Here is a 25,634-nt window from a genome sequence, read left to right as displayed (position 1 = left end):
ATGTGACTCTATTGTATTGTAACAAATTGTTGAGTGCGTTTGTCGTTTGTTTTGCTCTATTGTATAACTTACCCCCATGCAAATATGAAAAAAATATGAATTATCCAGTTGTGCATTAAAAGAGAACTATGGGGCAACCTTTTTTGCCCATAGTTCTCTTCAGGGTCAAGGGAGGGCATATACTGTGTCCTTCGGTGGCACAGAACTCAGCATATGCTGAGAGCGCAGGGCCACTCCACAGCTGGGATGGATTCCGACAATACTGTTGAGATCCACCCTGCTGGCTGATTGACAGCTGGTTCGGCCTCTCTAGAGGCAGAGCCAGCTGTACCTGCCCCCTTGCCTGTCCATTCCTCCAGTCAAAGGGGAGGGGGGAATCCCTGCAGGGAGCAGTGACTGACAGTCACCACTCTCTGCAGGGAGAGGATCGGGAAGTCAGAGATCGGCGGTATGTGTTCGCTGACTTCCCGATCAATATAGCCGACCTGAGACAGCTTCTTTGTCACAGGTCGGCTTGCATTATGGGGATGAGTGTTTTGCACTCACCCCATAATTTTCCTTTAATTTATAAAATAAATGATTGTATGTTTGCATACAACTGCCTTTTATGCTTTAGGCTGTCACGACATTAGTCTCTTGTAATCCTCAGCACCACTAAGACTTGTAGTGGGACTGTCAGCAGTCAGTCAGAGCTCTTTTGCTTTCCACTAGTGCTTCTCAACCTAAAGGTTTCTCCAGAGGGTAGCTAGATGTGCAGGCATGATCTCAACCCCCTGAGCCATCTATGTTGTGACCAGGTTCTAAAACATAACCGGTCACATTGTATGACTGTTACTGTTTAAGCAGAGGCATTTCTATGGGAAAAAAATGCCTATGGCAAGCGCTGAAATTGCACCCCTTTCTAAATATCTGACAGCAATACAAATACTTTAGTGGCACACATATACTGTACATATACAGCTAAACCGACCTGTGAAGTGGCCACTAGATGGCGCTGAGGAGTATGCTCCTCAGATCCATCTAGTGACCATAATGTAGTATTATATCACAATATATTTGACCTAGAAAGAAAATATATCAAGAATGTAATTATTTGCCATTATTCACAAAATGAACATTCATGGATATTCACACGGTTAGGGGGTCCTGCAAATTGCTTGTAAATAGACCTCAAAGAGTAGTGACAGACATCCCTGTCAGCTCCCTTTTGCTGGAAAAACAGTGCCATAAAGACTGCAGGTAACACCCAGAGGATGAAACCCAACAGGCCTAAAACTCAGGCCTTTGAGTCAAGGCCAGGAACAGCTTTACAAGATTTAGGGGGTTATTCACCAAGCTGCCAAAGGCAGCCGAATGAAAGACCAAGCTGAACCACAGCCTCTTCAAAGCTGTGTACAACTATTTTTACATGGGCTGAATTCGGCTCAGTTCCTGTCCGTTCGGCTCAGCCGGACATTCTCATCTCATCCTGCTGAACAGAAGGAAAGAGCCCATATTCCTCAGCCAATGTAACGAATGGATCAGCTGAAGAGAATTCCCAGCTGTTCACCTGCTATTCTATGACAGTTCTCTGTCCTCTAATGGGATGTAAACAAATGGGTGGAGCAAGCCCTGTGATGCCACAACTCGCTCCGCCTATTTGTTTACATTCAGGTCAGGTGTAATTTTGCAGCGGGAGTTCGGCGGGATCGGACAGGTAGGTGGGCAGCGTGAATTTTTTTTCTTTTGGCGAGTTGGCGGCCGTCGTTCATCGCGATTGACATGGATCTAATTCCCTGGATGACGTGATTGACCAGTGGATAACATCGATAGACCTTCTTGTCAAAAACTGGCAGGTGTTTTTTGTTCAAATAAAGCACTTTTTAATATCCATCTGGATGTCACACCATTTCTTAAAACTCAATCATTCAAAAACTGAGCTCTTGATATTTCCTCTTGCCCGTGCACCTTTCCCCAACATTTCAGTTGAGATTGATAACACAACTATCCAACCCTCCCCCCATGCCAAGGTCCTAGGTGTCATCCTTGACTCGAACCTCACCTTTCTTCCCCACATCCAAATCCTGCCGCCTTCACCTTCGCAACATCTCCAAAATACACCCCTTCCTCACCAAAGAAACCGCAAAACTACTCATACCCTCACTTGTTATCTCTCGTCTTGACTATTGTAACTCCCTCCTCATTGGCCTTCCACTACACAGGATATCCCCCTTCAGTCTATCAGGAATGCCGCTGCCAGACTCATCCACTTGACCAACCGCTCATTGTCTGCAACCCCCCTCTGCCAATCCCTGCACTGGGTTCCACTCGTCCAGAGGATAAACTTCAAAATATTAACAGTCACTTATAAAGTCATTCACAACTCTGCCCCCGGATATATCTCAGACCTTGTCTCAAAAAATCACCCTAACCGTCCACTCCGCTCTTCCCTAGACCTCCTGCTTTCCAGCTCCCTTGTCAACTCCTCCTATACCCGCCTCCAGGACTTCTCTAGAGTCTCTCCCATCCTCTGGATTTACCCCAACCTGTCCGTCTATCTCCCACCCTGACTGTCTTTAGGCGTTCCCTGAAGATTAATCTCTTCAGGGAAGCCTATCCCACCTCAACCTAACCACTCAACCATCACGTTCTCAAACAATTCATCCCCACACAGCTACCTCCTCATGTATCATTTCCCCCTACTCTTTCAGATTGTAAGCCCTCAGGGGCAGGGCCCTCCTTACCATCCTGTCTTGAATTGTATTTTAATTGTAATGTCTTCCTTACATTGTAAAGCGCTGCGCAAACTGTTGGCGCTATATAAATACTATGTAATAATAATACTATGTAATAATAATAATAACAGTGTTGTGTGTTTATTCATGTGCTGCAGTGCATTGTTAGAACGCATCATAGTACATGAGTTTTTTCTTTAAAAAAACATTATTTTAACTGTTGCAACGCATGGCAAATCTTTGTGACGCATTGCCGTGCATTGTGATATCTTGTGTTGCAATTTTATATATACGCCTGTATCATTTTATCACAACACAAACACAGCGCAAAAACGATTTTTAACATAAATCGCTTATTTACAGTTTTGCGTTCCTTCATTTATCTTTTCGCAAAAAGGCACAATTTCAAATATTTGCTATTTATTAACTCAATACAGTTTTATCTTTTAGATTTAGTCAGAAAATACGTTTTTTTGTGCGCTGATACTGATTTTAGGGCTTTATCAATTGAATTGTGCATTTTTATTGGTTTAATATTAATTTGAGAAACATTTGCGCAATTATCGCAGGGCCTATAAATTTAGTAGCGCCATCTTTTTATTCTAACAGGCCTGCGCTTTCAGAAAATATATGGTTTGGGGGGTCTTTTACAAACGCTAGCAACGCAGCAATTGAAAATCATATCAATGGGAAAAGCTGCAAAAATGGTGTGGCCAGCTGAGTTGCAAAATGTTCCAGAGCGCTTGGCAGCGAAAGGGTTAAAGCATGGTTCTGCTTTGTGTGATACAAACCTCATAGGTGACAGTGAGAACTGTCCGCACAAAGCTGCACAAAGCTGCACAAAGCTGCGGTCACAGTCCACTTAAAAGTCATGGCATTTGTTTATGTCCGTCTCCAGCCGGCCCCGCCCCTATAAATTCCCACCCAGCGGAAACGCCCGCCCCTTCTGCACGTGCTGAGGAGTGACCGGGCTAGGGGGAAACAGGAACACACAGAGGTAATGGCGGGCTACAGCCTGCTCCATACTGCGTGCAGCGAGTGTTCAAGCGCTAGGAATTCACAGTGAAACGGGCACACGCTGTGCCTGGACAGCCGCCATGAGGGCGTGCATTGTGCCTCATACAGCTGACACACGCACGTAAGGTTAGGTTTCACGGTGAGGTTTAGATTGGCACTGTCACTGCGGCTTTGGCGCGTTACACACAGACAGCATGCTGCTGGACAAGTTACTGCCCCAGTATGTCGGCGGCTGGTGCTGCTGAGTACAGGAATGCTGCTGTCTTTCACCATACCATTGCTGTCAGTTTTTTTTTTTTTTGCAGTTGTCTTGACCTCACAGGATGAATCGCTGCTTTGTTTAAGGAGACATACCGTTTAAAGAATAATGCACTTATCCTAATGGCCCCCTTTAAGCACACCTAACCGATCCCTCCCTGCATAGATATGTAGAGGGGAATTAATCAAAACTGGAGCAGACGGAATCTGGAGCAGTTGCCTAGGGCAACCAGTCAGCTTCTCTTTCATTTCAAAGCTTAACTGAACAAACTGAAGGGAGATGCTGATTGGTTGCCATAGGCAACTGCACCAGATTCTGCCTGCTCCAGTTTGTGATGGCCTGACCTCTGTGTACATCCTATGAGGACAGTCTTCCTGGCCAGTGGTGAAGCCAATCCTGTTGACTTCAATGGGGATGTATTGAGCAGGCGATTGGTACATTCCAGACCAGGAAGCATACATGCAGCATTTTTTCCCCCCTGCACCAGAATGGACTGCACTAGTGTGTACACAGAGCCCTGAAATACCATAGGGATGCATCAGGTGCAGACATAAAAACGTTCTGGTCTGGTCATGGTGTGAACAAGTCCTATAGGGGTAAAGGTTTCAGTGTATTTGAAAGTGCGCTCATCAATTTAAGTGCATGTAAACCCAAATGCTAAAATGTAATCTATTGCAGCACATCAGTCCTTGGTGGGCTAGTTCACACCAGACGCAGTCCGTACAGTTTGGCAGCTGTATCAGTCACATCACTTTACATTTCAATGGGCTCTCTGGTGCTTTGTTCCCAACAGTGCAATCTGTTCCAATGCAGTCAGAAAAAATACAGCTCGTCTCATTTTAGCTGCACCTGATTCCAGTGGAATGCATCATGCATGCAAATGCACCTGAAATCCCAAAATTGCAGCAAAACGCATTGCACTGCAGATGCGCATGGTTATGGTGTGAACTAGCCCTTAAAGAGGTGGCTGCATTGGTTTTCCATTATCTTTATTTTTGCCTGGGAGTGAGCACTGTTGTCACCCTGGGGGCTCTCCTAATTTGGGCTGCAAACACATTTATTCTGGTGGGGGAATTTGTAGTTTACACATAAGTTGGATAGAAAGATTCAATTGTATGATATATCAGTTTAATGTGCAGAAGTGACCATGGCAATGTATTTCTGATAAAATTAACAGCTATTTTTCTCTACTTGCTGCAGAAGTAGTCTGAAAACTAAAGCAGCCGCCACATCTAAGAACTGGTGCTCTGCATCATATCACATTTTTGCTCTTGGGTGAACATACATTTTAAACCTGATCTACTGTGAGATTGTCTTCCCTTTCGGTGGGGGTGCCTCACTGCTTGGGTTGACTGCTCATTTGTGCAGAGGGAACAGAAAAAAGCTGTTTCACCCTTCATCCCTGCTCACCTGGAAGTCAGCGCTTTCCTCTTCTCCCCTTCTGGCTGTGGACTATTCCTTTGGCATTCTCATGTACTATTCTGGTCTATGGAGCTTGCATTGTACTTGATGTCAGTGGTCCTTAGACCCCTGGAGAGAAGAGGCTACAGGGACTGGCCTAGCAGCCTGGAGTGAGCTGGCAGGAGCGGGTAAGTAAGTGTTTTCCTGTCTCCTGGGCATAAACAAGTAGTTAACCCTTGGAGTGTGAGGACAGCCCCACCTCAAGGGAAAACATTTCATTTCCCTAGAGATGGATTTTAAAAGCTGTATAATTTGTGTGTAAAGGAAGAGAAGTCTTCTGAGATTCTATTTGTGCCAGGGAAAGAATGTAATTACATTCTATTGTTATACGTACGTTTATATAGTACTCTAGAAATAGGAACTGTTCACTCATGTGTTTTGCTCTCGGTAGAAGGAGAAAACAAGAGTTGAAAAGTACAGGAAGGTTATTAGGATTTCATTCCCCTGTTCTAAGACACACTGCTTGGTTTCTGTGGTGCCTATTAAGACAGTCTACCTATTGACAAATAAAAATAAATGCACCAACACCAATAAAGGAAAAAAATGTGCATCTAATTTTTGCATTGGAGAATGCTGAGCATTGTAATCTCTAACTGGATCACAGGTGACATGCATAGGTTCCTGCAGAATATTACCTGATCCCCAAGGCTGTACAAACCTTTTGATTATGGGGCTAGAGGAAGGAATCCATTTCCTGTAAGTGCCGTGGTGTGTCTGCACTTGTGCTCCATTCAGATCTACAAGTGGTTCTGCTCAAGTGGCAGATGAGACTTGTGGTCTTCTCATTCAGAGATCCTGTGAATAGATCTGAGTAGGTGATGCCACGCACAGCTGCGCCAAATTGAAATACACAAGGAAAAGCTGCCTGCGATTCAGGTAAGTAGGGGGCTTGGGGGATGTGATCATGTTTTGCCCTAAATATGGTCACAAAGGTGGAGTATTCTTTTAAATGAGGGCACTGTAGAAAGAAAGTACAACTTTGATTGTGGTGGGGTGGGCCAGCCATTAACTTTCTAGGAAGGAAAGACTTTCATATTTGAGGCACTGCAGGTTTGTGAATGCTGAATACATTTGGTGGTTTGTGATAACGAAGGATGTATTTAAAAGCTCCCCAAAAGTCTGATTTCTCCTGTGTAGTAACATGGTAATGGTTTCCCTCTCTACCACATCCTATCATGGTATTTATGGTACAGCTTGCCTTTTTTTAGGATGCTCCAACACAGGGATGAAGAATGTCACCTGGGTTGGTGGTTGAGTTTTAGATATCTATATTTTTGTCCATAGTTACATTGAATGTAATTGAATTTAAAGTAATTAAAGTCACCCTTTCTCTGTATCTTCTGAATTCTTAAAGTATACATAAATAACCACTATTGAATACTCTTGGGTGACTTTATTCGCCGTCCTCGCTTCTGTTAGTGGTCCATTTTGTTGTTTTTTTTTACACAGAAGTGCTGTCAGGAATCAAAATACCTTTCTGATGGAAGCTTAGACTCAAACTGCATGCTAATTTCATAGTGAAGAACCTGTTCAGCAGTCAGGTATTTGCCGTGGAACTAAGATGTGACATATAAAGGCCCATTCACACTAGAATGCAGTGCGTTGATGTGCTGCTTTAAAAACATTTAAAATTATTTGGGTAAAATGCACCTCAACGCACAAAAATCTGAGTCAGTCTGCTTTTTTTTTTTTTTAGCCAGAACAGTGGACACTATGCATTGTGCTGTGGTTGTTTGCAGTACATGTGTTTTTTTAAAGTTGGGGTGCCATTGACAATAATTGGCATTATTACACATAATGTGCATCACTGCAATGTCCTTTTTTGAACGGGCTGTTAGATATTGGCAGCTTCCTCCTGACAGGTATTCAGAGTAATAACCATTCTCAGTTTTGTATATGTACAATTTACACAATAGTGCTGCTGCTGTTTTCATGGCTTGGTGAACTGATAACTGCTCTGTAGTTTAGGAGTCTACTAAACCTTAAGCTGGCCATGTACCATGTAAAAAGATTATCTGCAGATTTTCTATGGTCAGATGCAACAGATTCCTCCATCTATGCTAAACTGTGTGGCTGGAGGAATCTCCCACTGGGCCAAGCTTTAGTATCTTGCTAGTCGGCCCTGCTGGCTGTCAAAATATTTGAACAATCTGATTGGATGCAGGCACTGTTCAAGTATATTGACAGCCAGCAGGGCCGACTAGGAAGATACTGAAGCTTGGCCCTGTGGGAGATTCCTCCATCCACACAGTTTAGCGCAGATGGAGGAATCTGTTGCACTTTTTCCATCTGACCAGAGAAAATCTGCAGATAATCTATAGGTGTATGGCCAGCTTTAGGCTTTATTCACCCATGAGCGATTTTGCGCAGAAACACACTACACATAAAAAAAAAAGCATTCCAGCGTAAATAAATGACTTAGTATGCAGGTGTTAAAGTTTCTCAGAAAATAGTGTTATTCATGGCATCAAGATTTTTTACAGACTTTCCAACGCATGGAGGATGGCAGTACCAGGCCACTTTTCCCCAAGTCATCTTTCAGGACAACACATGAGAGGCTTCATCTTTCTAAAACAGGAAATGCATTATCCACGGTCAATAAAAATCAGTCACCTAGTCTCCGTTATTTGTGTTTACTGTGGCCTAACGGGAACATCAAAATAACTTGTTATTTCCCCAGTCATCTTCCAGGACAGCCATCGAGATATAGGCTCCGCCTGCCTGCAACAGGAAACACATCAACCACATTAAATAAATAGACTCCTCCTTCCATCCCAAGTCAGTTTTTGTGTGTTTCCGCCGGCTACACAGGGACATCGTAATGTTTGTTATTTTTAGGGCTCATGTTTGTTTGCCTTTGGGCTGAGCCTTACCCTGCTAGGCATTGGGACCTACTCCAGGCTTACCTGCTGCAGTGCCTACAGGGATTCCCTATCGGACCCCCACCCGATTTCTGGCCAAGGTTCCCTTCCATCACTCAGGGAAGGCAACCATCCTCCTGCACGTGAGTAGGCACCAGATGGTGGCCCCCCCTGGTGTACAGCAGTGGCAAGGTGTAATAACCTGGAGTGTGCGTGTGTCCTATTGTGGACAACTGTCTGGTGACAACAGGGGCAGCATGAAGAGGCGTACGGGGAGGCTGGAGGTAATCCAGGGGTCCCGGATACCTCGGCAGCCTACAGAGCACTTACCTGACGGTAGGGGGAGCGGTGCAGTCGGCGACAGCGTGGGAGGTGTTGGCCTCGCGCGAAGCGCTGCATCGTCTTCTTGGCTGGTTGCTGGATTCTCTGCTTAGGCTGTGATTATGGCGGGTGACGTCACTGGGGCCGCCGTCGCCACGTGTAGCACGCGCCGCGTCGTCTGCTGTGGTGACGCGCTTCCGGTGCGCCACTTCCGGTTTCGGCTCAGCTTCGCGCCGGAGACATAAGGAGCTGGAAGGGGACAGAATTAACAGCTCCTAGATAGACAGTAGACGCCACTCGGCCACGACTAACTGGGTACAGTCCGCTCAGCAGCTGTACACCATAGCCGACCTAGACCACATACGGCCGGTGGGGACGTCAGGAGCGGGCCGATAGCGTGGTCGGCAGTGAGCTACAGAATGCCCACAGAGACCGGACCGGGTGCAGCTGCTCCAGATCTGGGAGAGCATGGCACTGGCGCTAAGGTAGGCGAGTTTTTTTTTGGAAATGCTCCCCTACCCTTTACCCTGCTTGTGTTGGGGGCCTGTTCAGGACAAGCGGGGTAGTGTTTTGAGACATGGTTTGCATGGGGGCAGGGCACTGGCTAATGGCTGCACTCTTGTCTTACACAGGTCAAAGCCATGGAGGATAAGCCCCTCGCAGAAGCTGGTTGCTCGCGCCCAAAAGGGAAGAAGTGTGCCTCTTGCTTTGCAAAAATGTCAGCTTCATGGTCCAAACCCTTGTGCAAAGTGTGTTTAGAGAAAATAGTTGCAAAAGAGTTAGCCGGAATGTTTAAAGGGCTTTTGGACTCTATACGAATATTCTAACTTGGGCAGAGCACACCCTCCTCTCGCTGACGGCGAGGCATATCAAGGGCAGCCTGAACGAGTTGGCAGATTCGCTCAGCAGGACGGAGCTGCACAGGTCAGAGTGGTCTCTGAATGCGGGTACGTTCGCATGGATCACCAGCTTGTGGGGCTGTACCGAGGTAGACCTCTTCTCTTCGCAACAGCCAACAACAAGCAGGTGGAACAATTTTTTTCGCTCTCCAGGGACGACTGAGCCCTAGGGGTGGACGCTTTGGTGCACCCCTGGAGCTTCAGTCTAGGTTACGCGTTTCCCCCACTGCAGTTAATCCCGAATGTGCTCAGGGGCGAACGGATGGCGTTAATTCTCATAGCGCCATGTTGGCAGAAGCGGCCGTGGTTCACGACCCTCCTGGAGTTGTGTGGCAGGGCCTCTGCTTCCGCCAGCGGCGGATTTATTGATGCAGGGCCCGGTGAGCCACCCGCAGGTGCAAGCTTTAAATTTAGCAGCATGGCTACTGAAAGGGAGGTGTTAATCAACAAAGGGTTATCCGCACGGGTGGTGACTACACTGCTGCACAGTAGAAAGCCGGTGACATCTGCGATCTACCTGAAGGTGTGGAAAGTGTTTTCCAGCTGGTACAGCAGTCAGGGTAGGCCTGCGGTGGCCACAGTGCCATTGGTGTTGGATTTCCTGCAGGGCGGTTTGGACAAAGGGCTTTCCTGTAGTACTCTGAAAGTGCAGGTTTCTGCACTGTCTAATTTCGTGGACATTAGATTGGCGGAGGAGCCTCTCATCAAAAGATTTATCCGAGCAGTAGGCAGAATGAAACCCCCGAAGAGTAAGGGGGTCCCAAACTGGGATCTCTCGGTGGTGCTACAAGGGTTTCTCAAACAGCCTTTCGAGCCCCTGGGGGGGGGTTCCATTCAGCATCTGACGATAAAGACGGCCCTCTTGGTAGCGTTGGTTTCCGCACGTAGGGTGAGCGAGATTCAGGCATTTTCTATTACCGACCCCTACTGCACCATCCTGGCAGATCGGATTATTTTGCGACCAGACCCGGCGTTCTTGCCGAAGGTGGTCTCCACCTTCCACAGGACTCAGGAGGTGGTCATTCCGTCATTTGCCACTAACCCGGCCTCTGCTAGAGAACGGGAGTGGCAGGGTATTGATGTTCGAAGGTGTGTCTTGGAGTACCTCCAAGTCACTAAACCTTGGCGGCAGTCGTCCCGCCTCTTTGTTGCGTTTGGGGGCCCCACTAGGGGGAACAGGGCCACTAAAAGCACGATTGCCAGGTGGATTAAAATGGCCATAACTGACACCTACAAAGCACAGGGCTTGATGCTGCCAGGTTCACTCACGGCACACTCGACTCGAGCATGGGCTACGTCCTGGGCAGAGCGAGCAGGGGCTACTCCAGAACAGATCTGCAGAGCAGCCACGTGGTCCAGCTTCCAGACATTCGTCAGGCACTACAGGCTGGGCCTTATGACTCAACAAGACCAGGCATTTGGCAGGAAAGTCCTGCAAGCTGTGGTCCCACCCTAGGCGGTAAGATTTGTCCTCACTGATCCTCTCGATGGCTGTCCTGGAAGATGACTGGGGAAAACATGAGTTGATTACCTGATAACTGTTTCCAGGAATCTGATGGAAGGAGGAGTCTATTTATTTAATGTGGTTGATGTGTTTCCTGTTGCAAGCAGGCGGAGCCTATATCTCGATGGCTGTCCTGGAAGATTCCTGGAAACAGTTATCCGGTAATCAACTCATGTTTTTTCATCAGGCCTTCGTGCTAGGTGCAGGGGGGCCCGCTTAGTATATGCTTCCCCATTATTTCAGGGACTGTGGAACTGGAGGAGGTTGCATGTCTGGGCTTTTCCTGGCTAGAATTCATTTTCTTTAAGTATCCTAATTGTGGAACCCTCCCTTTCTCTGCCTCAGGTGAAGCAATTATCCTCGTGGGGAACAGAGGCTCTAATCGACACATTTGGTCAGGCTCTAAAGGTGCCCATACACCTTACGACCATCGCAAGACTTTTTTCTTGCGATGGTCGTATGCTTCTTGAAAGCCCGCACGATCTGCCCACCTTGGACGGGCAGATCGTACTTGCGATCACCTCAGCGGGGCGGTCGTCCGATGACGGCAATGCAGAACGGGCAGTGTGCGCGTGCGCACACCGGCCCGTTCCGCAGCTATCGGGCGAGCAGGCTAGAAACCCGCCGACAATCGTACGATTCTCGGCGGGTTTTCGAACATGTTGGCTCGACAAGACGTGCGACCGTCTTAGTTCACACTGCCCGATTCTCGTACGAGAATCGAGCAGTGTATGGGCACCTTAAATTCTCCCCTGTGTTGCCTCTGGAGGTAAGGGGGAGATGTCAGTGGCCAGCCAAGCTCCCTATTATACTCAGTGTGGATGGACTGTGTGCAGTAGGGCTACTGGTAAAAGGGACACTAACAGCTGGAACAGGTTCATACTCACTCCTTTCTGGGAGTCAGCCTAGTTGGAGCAGAGGAATCCAGCATCTTTGGCTGCTTCTTTGTGGGTAAGCACTACTGCTGAGCCAGGTGACACACTTATGGTGCATGGGCTATGTTAAAATGTGACTTAATATAGTGTGGGCCTCCTCAAATGATCAGCAATGTCTACAAGCTCGCACCATCATCCAGAGATGCTAGGGAGGGCGTAGTGTAAGTGGATGGAACCGTCAGTGGCCATGGATTGGAGTTTCCTATAAATCCCAGGAGTGTTCCAGCAGACTTCCTCCTTGCTAGCAGCTCTACCAAAGGGGGACATTTATTTATTTATAAAACTGGAGCAGCTGTTCATGACAACCAATCAGCATTTCTCTTCAGTTTGTTCAGTTAAGATTTGAAAATGAAACAGACGCTGATTGGTTGCTAGGGCTGCAGATAACTATTATTTTCATAATTGATTAGTTACCTGATCAGTTGAAAAATTGACTGGTTGTAAAAAAAAAAATTCCCCACCCAACCAAAACCATTCGATGATAATACTTCCCGACTATTCTAATCTATTTAGTCGATTAGTTGTTGCAGCTCTATTGGTTGCCATGCACAGCTGCTCCGATTTTTGTCAGCTCCAATTTTGATACATTCCCCTCAATGTAGTCTAATTCCACCATGCTAGCTGCTACAGATCCAGCAGATTTAGACACTGTCTCCAGGGTAGTTTGGGGTTCTTTGGTTATCGTTCTCCTTCTACCTATGCCAATACTGTGGGGACGTCCAAGTGTTGGGTACTCGTAGGAGGATGTCCTCTTTTCATGTGTTGGTTGCCTAGGGCTCCGCACAGTATGATGGGTGTTACCGTGCCTTACACGCATGGGACTTGAATGCACTGTCAGGGTTAAGCAAACTCCGGTCCATTTATCATGCATCTGCCTCCGGGAGTCATGCCTGTTATTGTCAGTCTTGCAATGCCTATTGGAATTTGTAGTTTCACCACAACTGGGGGGCTGGAGTTTGCCTACTCCTGCACGATGTACTTTTGTCCACTATTGGCAGGGCAATTTGGAGGCAGAGGCTGCACCATGAGCAACTCTCAAACTGCAGAGTGCCAGCAGCTCCAAGATAAACAACCTAATAACTTCTTTCCACACTTGCGTCACACATCTGTGGGTGCGCAGAGTTGGGGGGGGGGGGGCTATTTACTCCATTTTACTCGCTCTCTCCCTGTTGCAGCACAAAGAAATAACACCCTAGGGCAGGGTAGGTGAACCTTCCAGCTGTGGTGCAACCACAAATCTCTGACAGCCATAGGCACGATTTCCAGAAGCAGGTACATTATGGTATTTGTAGTTTTACCACAGCTGGAGGGCCGGAGTTTGTCTACCTCAGGCCTAGGGGGCATCTGTAGTGGTTGTATCAGGGTTTTTGTGTTATGTTAATTGACAAAAGTACAATTAAAGCAAAAAACACAGCACCCCCATTCCTGGGTTGAACTAGAAATATCACCTGTAGATCCTGCAACAATTGCCTGACAGGCTTCTGTGCTAAACCTCCTATGCAAGCGATGCAAACTTGTTTAATGAATGCGTATTCATGCATGCAGGTGTTGATTGCACTTGTTCAGGCCTTGTTAACTCCAAATGCAGCGCAGATCTGCATGAGTTTCTGCACACGCAGTGCAGTGAGTTTTGCCGCATTTTTTATGTTTTCCAGGTCGTTTTTGGTTAAAAAAATTATATATTTTTTTAGTTTAAAATGTGCTTTCAGTGCGTTCCAGGTGTTTGCATGCGGTTTTGATGCATTTGCATGCGTTCTAGAGCAGGTAAAATAAGGCCTGCTGCTGTTTTTTTACCTGCTCTGGAACTGAACACTGCGATGTGAACTTGAGCTAAAAATACCATTGGAATACATTGGACGCAGTTTTGCTCCGGTCTGTAACTGCTCTGCACCTGCTCCGCGCTTGGTGTGAACAAGGCCTAAGCCTCAGGACTAATAGGTTTTCTTTTGCTATCACCAGCTCTAATTTACCACTAGGTCTGGGATTGTTAGTGTCTCTAAACTTAGGAGTTAAATCCTAAAAATGCATTCAAGTATCATACCTATTAACAATACTGTATCTTATTTGTTCATTGTTCGGCTGTAGATCCTCAAATCACCTCTGAATTGGTACTGACACTGTCCTTCACTCCAAACTCACTCCTGTGATGGACTATCATTTCATGTTTAGTTTACTAATTTGTATTGACGTTATAGTCTATCATGGGAGCGAGCTTGGAGCGGTGGCTACTTTACAACACATGCAGGGACCATGGGGAGCAAAAGAAAGGATGACTGTGGCATCATGAATTCAGAGATGATTTGAGGAACTACAGATGCATTTTTGTTAGTAGTACGGGTACTTGAATACATTTCTAAGATTTAACTTCTAAGTTTAATGTCACTTTAAAAAGTCTCCTTGTATGATTTTTCAGTCTCCTAACTCCCATAGTGTGTGTTGCTTTTTATTGCATGCTTCTGTGAGGAGTAGAAAAAGACTGAGGCCTGGTTCACACCTGGGCGTTTTACAGCGCGTTCCTACGCTCTGTAAAACGCTCAACATGTGAAAACCAATGATTGCCTATGGGCATGGTTCCCACCTGGGCGTTTTACAGCGCGTACGAAGTACAGGAACGTCTTTGGGGCCTGTTTTCCCGCGCGTATCCATTGGGATACAGCCAGGTAGCCCTCGGAAACGCGTTTGTTGCGCAGGTTTTTTACCACGAATTGTGGTAAAAACGTGCGGCACAAAACGCACGACAAATGCACATATTCTATACGCCTAGGTGTGAACCCAGCCTGACCACTTTGTTTCATTCTCTACCACGCTCTGCAACGGAGAAAGGCTCTTGATTTAACAGCTCTTATCTCATTGTCTCTGCACTTTGCAGACACAAAAGGCTCCCCTTCCAGTTCTAGTGCCTGTGTGGATTCCTGAGAGCATGTACCACTACCCCCTGGATTTTTGTAACCTTGCTCGTCTCTAGAAAGTGCAGAGACAGAGATGTGTGCTTAATCTTTTGTACAGCTGTACTTTTGACAGCTGATAGAGGAGCGCTGCACGTACAGTACCTTTCACGGATCGCATGGCAGAGAAAGGAAGTTCTCCACTCAGCTCCCTGCTCTCCATCCAGAAGGCAGTTGCAAAGGTTTGGGGTCCCCCAGAAGAGCAAGGGACCCTGAAAACAGTGCAGGGGGCGGACCATAGTGAGGGGAATGGGCAAGCAGGCTGATTACAAGTGATGTGAGCGGCCGTTCAAAACTGCTCTACGTTTAGCCTTGTTTGCCCGAAGTAGGGCAAATGTATTTTTTTTAAATACACCTGCCCGGAAGTGCATGTCCCTGGTGTCAGGCAATATAAATTCCACACCTATTTGAGATTGTTCCACATCTTAAAATGTGTATTTTATTAGGCTAGTTCAGGGCTTGACATATCACGAACCAGTTAGCCAACATGCTCCTTCTAAATTACAGCTGGTCCTAAAAAAGGAAACATACTTGCAAACATTTTGCCACTGCCTATATTGTGGGATTTTTTTTTTTTTCCTTCTCTCAATTCACAAACGGTTTTAAATCACTGATCAGCTGGCTTTACCACTTGCATGGTATTCTATTACTTTTTATGCGATTTTATACTTATGCAAAGTGATTCCACAAAAAAATATGTAGGTTTTCACTTCGGGCAAGCCTGTCAGAAATCTAGGGACTGTAGTTGCTGATTTTGTCTGAAAATGCTAGCTAGTTATGTGCTTACTACTTGCTTTAGTAATTGAGTTACTGACCTGTAATTTATATGTAAATCAGGGGAGTTGGAGAAAAGTCTTATCTGCATACTTGTTTTGGGTCTGGGTCAGTGATTGAAAGTATTAATGTAACAGGGTCACTATAATCGGCAAAAATGCATATTCAGGAGGTTAATGTGGAAATGGCAGCCTGCATGTTTATTTTGGAACAGGTTTTCTTTTAAAATATGACTAGCTTCTAACTTCTAGGGCAGCACAGTGGCGTAGTGGTTAGCGCTTCTCCCTTGCAGCACTGGGGGTTCCCGGCCAGGTCACTATCTGCAAGGAGTTTGCTTGTTCTCCCTTTGCTTACGTGGGTTTCCTCCGGGTACTCCGGTTTCCTCACACACTCCAAAGACATGCTGGTAGGTTAATTGGCTCCTCTCTAAGTTGGCACTCTATGTATGCATGGGAAATAGGGACCTTAGATTGTAAGCTCCTCAAGGGTAGGGACTAATGTGAATGTACAACTATGTAAAGTGCGGCGTAAATTGTCGCCGCTATATAAATACCTGTAGTAGTAGTAATAATAACTAGTACTAATGATATGTGAAGTTCCTGAGGAGTGCAGAAAATTAATCTGTTCAATGCAGAGAGAAAATGATTAATGAGGATTCATGATTCATTTGTGCTCCTATGTGTTATCTAGGTTCATGAATTGAGGGCTCATTCACACAATATTGTTGCCTTAATTACATGATGCTATATGGTTGACTTACTATTGTACAGTGTGCAAGGTGCATTGCCATTGGCAACCCAACATACCTCCCGGCCACTGTGCAGTGTAATGCTCCATACAGCAATACTGTGTGTTGCAGTGGGGAAAAAAAACGCGCATTTCCGAGGGCTACTTGGATGTATTCCAATGGAAACGCGCAACAAAAACGTCCCAAAGAAGCTCCTGTACTTATTTGGGCGTAGGACGTTTTGTAGCGTGCTCATACTGCCTGTAATACGCCCAGGTGTTAACCACGTTAATAGGAAATAATGGGATTTCGGTGTTTGAGCGTTTTGCAGAGCGTTCGAACACGCTACAAAATGCCCAGGTGTGAACCGGGCCTAAATGTTGGCCATATTCAAGACTTGCACTTTGGATCTTTGATTTTAATCATCATGTGCACTGTGTTCCTGGTCTCTGGCCAAAGCAGAACTGTTCTTGGCCTGTGGTGTGTTTGCCTTGTTGAATAGCAAATCTTTCTTTTTAAGCAGCCACTTCTGGTCCTTTTATACAATGGATAAATGTATGAACAGTGACTTGGTTCCCTGCTTGTCAAAGCAGGTCAGGTGCTTCTAGACTTTAAAATATTTACCATATTGAGCAGTGGCTCATTTAATGTTTAGAAGAAGCAGGTACTACTACTTTCCCTTTAGATGGACAGTGACTGTTCTTGCCAAAGCGAGCAGATGTCTAACTGGTATTGGTTATGGCAATTTACTTTCAGCCACACCCTGGGCAGAGATATTTTGTAGATCAGTAATCCAAGCACTGGCAGACTTAAAGTGATTGTCACTGGGGCAGATTAAATTAGCAGTTTATTCTTTACACACCACTGGTTGCTGCCACCCATTTTTTAACACATGCATACTGTTCACAGCCTCTGCTGTTGCAATTCTAACCTTGACCTGTTGTGATTCTAGAAATGTCCACCTTCCCTCTGCTTGTTCTAGCCACATGTATACATTGCCTCTATCCTTCCACCAGTCAGAATCTCCTTTTGTTTAATGTTAAAGTCCAAACATTTTCCAATCTTCTCTTCCTCAGGAAATGTGACATTTTAAAAACATTCTAAAAATGTGTATAATACAGAAGAAATATTTCACAACATTGGGAAGACTTGTGAAATTATTTCTGCTTTTGTATTAGAAGTGTTTGGTAGAATGGTCTGCTACATTTCCTGAGGAAGTGGTGCTCATGACTGTGAAGTGCGTTGCAGAAAATTAGTTTCACTCCATCAGAAAAGTCAGTGGATGTAGATTGGAAAGTTTTCGGACTTAAAAATTATACTAAGGAACTGTTTACTGATAGGAGGATAGAGGCAATGTATACATGTGACTAGAACAAGTAGAGGGAATAATGTACATGTTTTTATGGTTGTAAAGGTTTTAAAGATTTTTGTACAGTACAAATAAAGAATGGGAAAGAATTACACCACTACAAACCTGATGAGCAAGCTGCCTGCTAAACCTAGACTGGGCAAGAATGGCATTAACCTGAGATGGATGCAACAGAAACCCTGAAGAAAACGGCAAAGGTGCTGCAAAGATCCACATCCGCAAAGATCCACATCCGAGATGGAAGTATCTGTTCATAGGACCACAGAAAATACCAATACAGATGTGAATTGTTCTCTAGACTAATTATGGCTGTTTACAAAAGGGCCATTTATTAAAAGTCCTTTACAGACCCTAGCTTGTGGAGGTTTATGATGGCTCTGCATTTTGTCAAATGTCTTAAGGAAGAACTTTTATTAACCCTTGCAGTGGGGCTACCCCCTGCACTGCCAGGGTTAAGAGCTCATTTTAGTCTATGGAGGAAAATACAGTTATACTCACCTGATCTCCAAGCCAACTTGTCCTTCGACTGGTCCCTGGAGCCTCTCTCCCCCTCTGCTGCAGCGGTCAAAGGTCCATGAGTTATCATTCTCTACATAGTGTATAGGATATGAGGACACTGAGAAACATATCGCTGCGGTGGAGGAAGGGACAGGCTGGCTGGAGGGTTGTCACTGCTGGCCAGCTCCAAGGATTGGGTGAATATAACTGTTGTTTTCCTCCGTAGACCAAAACAAACCTTTAACCCTTGCAGTGTGGGGGTAGACTGTGGTTTGTCAAATGTGTCATCTTCCCTAAATGCCTAGCACAGACATGGGATTTAAATTTGAAAATTTTTAACGACATGCTGTGGAAAATGAGGGCGACATGGTGTTCAGTATGGAGCCACTATTTTCTTTACATAGTTTGGTGTACGCCAGACCACACTATCCTCACAAGGAGACTTGCATTATTACCGCCAGTCTAGCATAACAAGAGGCTTTTGCGTTGGCTAGACGATGGTATACCATACTGATGAATGAGAGCTAGCTGGAGTAGTGCCTAGCATGCTTTTCTTGCGGGGCAGCCTGCTTGTATTTACAGTGCATTTGGAAAGTATTCAGACCTCCTTCGTTCGCTTTTTTCAATTTTGTTATGTTACAGCCTGATATAACAGTTGTTTACATCCTTTTTTTCCCCTCATTTATCTACACTCAGTACCCATAATGACAAAGTGAAAACAGAATTTTAGAAATGTCTGTGAATTTATTAAAAAGAAAAAACTGAAATCACATGTACTTGAGTATTCAGACCCTTTGCTCAGTACTTTGTTAAAGCACCTTTGGCCGCAATTACAGCCTCAAGTCTTTTTGGGTCTGATGCAACAAGCTTTGCACACCTGGATGATTTTCTGCCATTCTTCTTTGCAAATCCTCTAAGCTGTGTCTAATGGGACATTCTTTCGTTTACTGACCACCAGTTTGATGCCTTTTCTGGACAGTTTTTTCATACCTCCATAACGTTCTTGCACAAGCAAAATCTGATTTGACACATTTTAAAGTGACATAATCCATGTAGGCATAAATGCTGGTGTATGCTCCTGACTTTTTCTTGAACTGATTAATAGTAAAGCACCTTCAACATTACTAAACAAGCACAATTGAATCTGAGGAAATACTATTGGTTAAAGCAGGACTTTACCCCTTTTCACTAAAAATCACCTCAGCCATCTTGCATCCATTAGTTAAAACATTTTCCTTTTACTGTACAATTTATAATTTTTCCACTTCCTGGTCCTCTGGTATTAGTGATATAATGTGCCCAAGCCTTGCATCCTGCAGTGGTTACATCAGCAGTGCATTGCTGGAAAATCTCATCTGTAATCTCAGGGAAAGTCATCTTCCCCCCTGAAAGGATGTGCATAATCACATGTTCTAGATAGATGTGCCAGAGTTCCAGGAAGTAAAGCTACATATAATAATCTGCCCTTGGTAGAAATGGCCACTGTGAGATGAATGGGGAGGAAAAAAAAGACATGCAAAGAAAGAAAAGCCTTCAATTATCTATACGAATCTGTTTGTAGATTGTCATTAAAGGAGAACTATGAGGCAAGTGAAAATCACTCAGCCTCATAGTTCTAGCCGACCTGTGACATGAAAACTGTCCCAGGTCGGCTCAATAGAACGGGAAGTGAACAAACACATACCGTCGCTTGCTCACTTTTCGATCCTGTCCCTGCAGAGAGCCATGACTGTCACGGCTCCCTGCAGGGATTCCTCCCCTGTCCTCTCCGATCCTCCAGCGCTGACTGGCGGAACGGATGGGGGAGGTGGCGGGTACAGCTGGCTCTGCCTCTAGATAGGGAGAGCCAGCTGTCACTCACGCAGCTGGGTGGATCTCGACAGTAATGTTGGGATCCGTCCCGGCTGCGGCGTCTCAGTATACCGCGAGCTGTAGCTCGGGGTATACTGAGCTTTGGGTGACGATAGGACGCTAGTTTATGTCCTGTTACCGTTAGGAGAACTATGGGGAAAAGCCATGACCCCATAGTTCTCCTTTTAATAAACATTTCTAAAGGTGTATTTTGTTTTAATTTCAAAGATATGGATAAAGTTCCTCTTTAAGAAAGCAAAGCAAACTGCTTTTAAAATTCAGTTCAGAACTCAAGTACTATATTCCAGATCTTAAATGTTTTACAAAAGCAAATCAAAAAAGACCAAAAATGTAGGCACTTTATTTCAGATCTTTCATAAATGTTTTACAAAAGCTTATTAGAAGCAATGCTGAAATGCCAGTGTAACACCTAATGGGATCATGCATAAAACTAGTTGGATGACTTGAAAACAGGCTTAATGTCTTAGTAACTCTCTTACCACAATGTTTGGTTTTTAATGTGTTTAATCTGAATAAAGTGCTGCTGGACAACTAACATGTATGTTGAATGTGAGAGGAACAAGTCCTCTAGTCTAGTAAGAGCACTGGGCAAGGCCTACAACACTGTTTTGGGGTATCAGTGCAACATGGACACTGTGTTGATGACCCAAACAAAATTAAAAGCACACTAGATTTTTGGCAACACAGTTTTTTTTCTGAGAGAAACATGAAAGCTGGCACTGCTGACCTAAAAATGCCAGGCTACTATACTAAGCCACAAGAGTCATTACTTTGTCACTGACATTGAATAACTATGCAGATCTGGAAAGATAGAAGTTAATATCTGCATTATATTCTAGGTCTGTAACTCGCAAAGTATAGGAAACCAGTGGATCTATGAGAGCTAGGAAAGTAGCTTCTGCATAATGCGAGGCCCACATTGCCAGTATCGATATTTATAGGACTAATTTATTTTAACAATTTTGTTGTAGAATAGTGTGTTAATGCTATGTATATGTTCAATATTGTGCATAATTTGCAGAAAAAGGCTTTTGTATTTTCCCAGTCATCTTCTGGGACAGCTTTGTGAGAGATGATTCACCTATGTCAGGAAACATGAGCAGGCACTTTAAATCTTCTGTCCACCCAACTTGGCCCTTCTGTTTTGTGTTTCCTACTGCCATGAACTCTGCATCATATTTGTTTTTTCTAAGGACTTGTTGGCAAGTGGTCATCCTGGTGGTACAGGTCTGTGTATTGTGCCTTGCCCCTGCCTGGGTTTTTGCTTCCTTTTTGCTTGGTTCTTGTCCCCCTAGGTGTGGAGACAACAGCTGTGTGCCACCTTCCACATTGCCTCCTCAACAGGCTGGGGCCAGTGCTGTAGAAGGGGTCATCGCTGAAGGGCTCCTATCGGCAGCTTGGTGCAAGGGTGATCACCTGCTGGATGCAGTATATGTGACTAGGACTGACATTTCCTTTATGTCCTGCATGCAAAGGGCAGAGATGGGAGTTTATTGCTTTACTTCCAGTGCAGGGGTGCCACACTTCCACTGCCTTGGAGACTCCTTGTGTCTGGGACACAGAAGACTACAATGCCTTCCAAGAAGATAAATTAGGTTTCCTTACCCTCTCTTAGCTAGCGGCTTGAAGATCAGTGGTAGCACAGGCTGGGGGGTTGTCTGTTCCTGTACCAGGTCCCTTTACCCCTATTGGCCCCATATTCTATTGTTTCGGTCTTTGCTGATTTTGTTGTAGGCTTACATATGGATCAAGCTGTCACCTATGCTACCAGAGGGCAGACATCCTAAAAGCCTCATATCCCAAGCCTTTTTTTTGTGAGGCCTGTATCCAAAAATGAATGGCAATTGAGATAAATGGGTTTATGATTTCCTTGAGAAAATAAATAACTTCAGTCCTTCAGCACAGTGCCCTTTACCTCTAGATCTTCAACCTCTCAATCTATTTGCATACCAGCTGCACTACCATGGTGGGTACCAAAGGCAGAAGAGGAGGGTGAGGATGAATCTTCTGCTGAGAGTTCAGCTGTAGAGAGGAAGTGGTTGAACCAGTACAGGAAGATATATCTCAATGTTATTTATTTCAATGATTAAGTGAAGGAGCTTTTCTTTTTTAGGACCAAATGTATGGTGGTATTCAAAAGCATAAAGGGAGAGTTTCTCCTTATCAGACTTCAAAGGATTTAATTTTGAAGGAATGGAAAGACCCAAAAAAGTTCCTAACCCTTAAATCTTGGAACATGTTTTCTGTGAAAGAGGACAAATTGTTTGTTCACGGTAGCATACAGCCTTATCACAAGTCTCAATTCAGCCATTAATGGGTCAAAATTTCATCCAGGCCTTTTGTGGTTCAACTTTTGTCAGAATGTTACTGTCTGGAATTTCTTGCCTTCTACCTTGAGGGATCAGATCCATGTAGAAGCTTTGAGTCAACTCTTTTGGAAGGCTTGTATTTTTTTTGCATGTTAATCTAAAACTGCTCAACAGTTATCAGACTGGAATGTTGGATCCTGGAAACAGTCTCCTCCAATCAGCATCACCATGGCAGCCAGTGCCAGGGGCTAGGGAGCCCATAACACCACTCATCAGGTCCATGGCATATGGGAGACCATGACAGCAGTCTTATGGATATACCAGGAACTTCAAGCCATAGGGGACGCATCCCTGCAACATCTAGTCACAGATCAAGACCAGTAGCCATCTTCAACCACCAAGGAGATACCAAATCACCAGAGTTGCTAGAACTGGCTTAAACATTTTTGTCCTGTAGGGATAAAAATGTCTGCTCTCTGTTGGAAGGCCTCATGAAGGTGTTCTTAAACTTACATAGTATTTGAGGTTGAATAAAGACATTAGTCCATCAAGTCCAACCTATTAGGATCTCATTCTAGGAGTACCTGTACCCCTGTATATTACGGTCCCTTAAGAAATCGTCCAAAAGTTTCTTGAACAATTCCACATTATTTGCTGAAATCACCGCCTGTGGCAGTGATGTCTTCCCCATTATTTGACGCGATATTGTCCCTTATATGCACATTTAGATTATTTTTTACGTAAATGCAAACGCCCCCCCCTTCTCCCACCTCTGTCCCTCCTAAACAGGTTATACCCCTCTATATTAGTAGCCCAGTCATGCGTGCTGTCCAGCCAGGTTTCCGCTATACCCACTATGTCGAACTTGGTAGCAGATTTTCTTAGTTGACAAGCCATCTGACAAACCAGAAGCTTAATCAGGAGGCTTTTCTCCAGTTAATAGACAAGTAGACCTCTGTGCCTCCAGGCCAGGAACTTATTTTCTCTGAACAAATAGAGGAAAAGAATAAATGCTCTGTCCCATCCCTAGTTGTTCAATCTGGCCTAGGATTATTCACCCCTCTCTCTTCTCTCTTCTCCCACCAATTGTCCAAAAGATAGAACCGTTAAGACAAACTGTTCCCCATAGCCCCTTGGTGGCTCAAGAGGGCCTTGGTTTGCCAGCCTGACAAATTTGTCTTTAGAGTCTCCTTGGTACCTCCTAAATAATCACAATCTTCTAGTTCAGTGACCTGTCACCCCAATCTGCATCTTTTGATTTATGTCCTGGCAGAGGTATTTAAGAAACGGGATGCTCCAATAGCGTAGTTGGGGCTCTCTAAGTCTAGGACCTAAGGGTGTTGAGTTGTCAAATGGGAAGATGTACGCAAAAGTCTGGCAAACCTCTTCCTCCTGGTATACCAAAAACAAACAGCAGCTTGGATGTACAGATTATTCTTGAATTTTTACAGGACATTAGAATTTCAGCTTGTCCTTAGGCACACTGAAAGTACAGATTTCAGCCCTATCAGGGGGGCGCTTAATAATTGTATAGCATGGCAAAGCAATGATAAACGGGGACAATGAAACATATTTATTATTAGATTTATAAGATTACTGCATGAATTTGCTTAATGGTACCCCTCAGTCTTACATGATTTAAATGTAAGTTTTCTTCCTGTATAAAAATGAACTCCTGTGGCAGCACGCAATCTTTCTAAGATATTGCAGGGTCTGACACTTAACTCTGTTTGAACCAATACAGGACACTCTCTTTTCCAAGTTTTTGACTTTGAGGACTGCCTTTCTTTTAGTTATCACTTCCGCTAGCGGAGTTGGTAATTTTACAGACAAATTCTGGAGCAGCTGTGCATGGCAACCAATCCGCATCTCTCTTCAGTGCAGTTAAGATTTGAAAATGAAAGATGCTGATTGCTTGCCATGCACAGCGGCTCCAGAATTTGTCTGCTTCAGTTTTAATAAATTCCCCTCTTTCTATTAAAGAAACTTATTTGACAGTTCTCCCCAACAGTACAGGTGAAACTCGAATAATTAGAATATCGTGCAAAAGTGATTGCAGTAAGTGCTGCAAAAGGGGCCCAAACCAAGTACTGAGTACATATGCATGCTTGTACTTTTCAGAGGTCCGATATTGTTCTATGTACAATCCTTGTTTTATGGATTGCATGTAATAATCTACTTTTTTGAGGTTGTGGATTTGGGGTTCTTGGGGTTTTCATGAGCTGTAAGCCATAATCATCACAATTATGACAAATCACGGCTTGAATTATCTTGCTTTGCATGTAATGAGTCTATCTCGTATATTAGTTTCACCTTTTAAGTTGCATTAGTGAAATAAATGAACTTTGCACGATATTCTAATTATTCGAGTTTCACCTGTATAGTTCTTAAACTAGACCCCGTATCTTTCTATTAAAGTAGCTTCTGGTTTCCATAGATCACAAGAGATGGTGCTACCATCATTTTGTGATAAGAATGCTTGGCTGTAGCTGTGTTGGAAGATTGGGGAATTTTCCAGTTATACCTATTAGTTTTTCTAAGAGCTTTCCAGGGCAGCTTCCTAGTTCCCCATTCTCTAGACCATTTTGCTGTAGTTTGTGGGTTTCTTTTCTTTTTTTTTTTAAATTAACCTTGCTATTGGTTTCAGTTCCCCTTTGGTGGTGTTTTGTCTACTTTAAACTTACTGAGGGCCAAGGGGAATGGTTTGTGTATTTAAAGTGTCAATCATCTTGTAACGAGAGGTTTTCTCTTTTTCTTTTTTATGTAGAGAATGACACTGCCGCATGGAAGACGATATATTCGGGCATTTGTAAGTGGATTCTTTGTGGCTGTACCGGTCACTGTGACATTTCTTGACCGAGTTGCTTGCATTGCAAGGGTGGAAGGAGTTTCAATGCAGGTAAGTTTCATGCTTCTGTTTTTCTTAGAGATAGAGGGCATACAAACAGGTTTCTGATTATGTGTATACTTGCTTTGCTTTCTTTCCCTTCCTGCTTTGTCTGTCTGGAGTGAAGTGGAATCCCTGACAAAGGTTGCAAAGTGGAGCTTTGACCATTATAACGGATGTACTGCCTGCAAGAAAGGAAAGTGTGTATTTTCCCGTTCATGATGTATTAAAATAATCTGTTGAGACAGAATTGAAACCTGAGAAACAAGGTGGTCCCACCCC

General features: G+C 44.5%; 1 protein-coding gene across 1 annotated transcript in view; it reads left to right on the top strand.

Moving 5' to 3' along the window:
* Positions 1-3,669: 3,669 nt before the first annotated feature.
* Positions 3,670-25,634, top strand: part of LOC108800312 (mitochondrial inner membrane protease subunit 2-like) — a 39,004-nt gene continuing 17,039 nt past the window's right edge. Inside the window, exons 1-2 of the mRNA XM_018572287.1 lie at positions 3,670-3,711; positions 25,233-25,364. Coding sequence (XP_018427789.1) covers positions 25,236-25,364 — 129 coding nt within the window. The 5' untranslated portion in view covers positions 3,670-3,711; positions 25,233-25,235. The remainder of the gene's footprint in view (positions 3,712-25,232; positions 25,365-25,634) is intronic.

This window comes from Nanorana parkeri, unplaced genomic scaffold (assembly GCF_000935625.1).
Source record: "Nanorana parkeri isolate BGI_ZX_2015 unplaced genomic scaffold, ASM93562v1 scaffold1986, whole genome shotgun sequence".
NCBI classification, from domain to species: domain Eukaryota; kingdom Metazoa; phylum Chordata; class Amphibia; order Anura; family Dicroglossidae; genus Nanorana; species Nanorana parkeri.
This window is presented reverse-complemented; position numbering and strand designations above follow the sequence as displayed.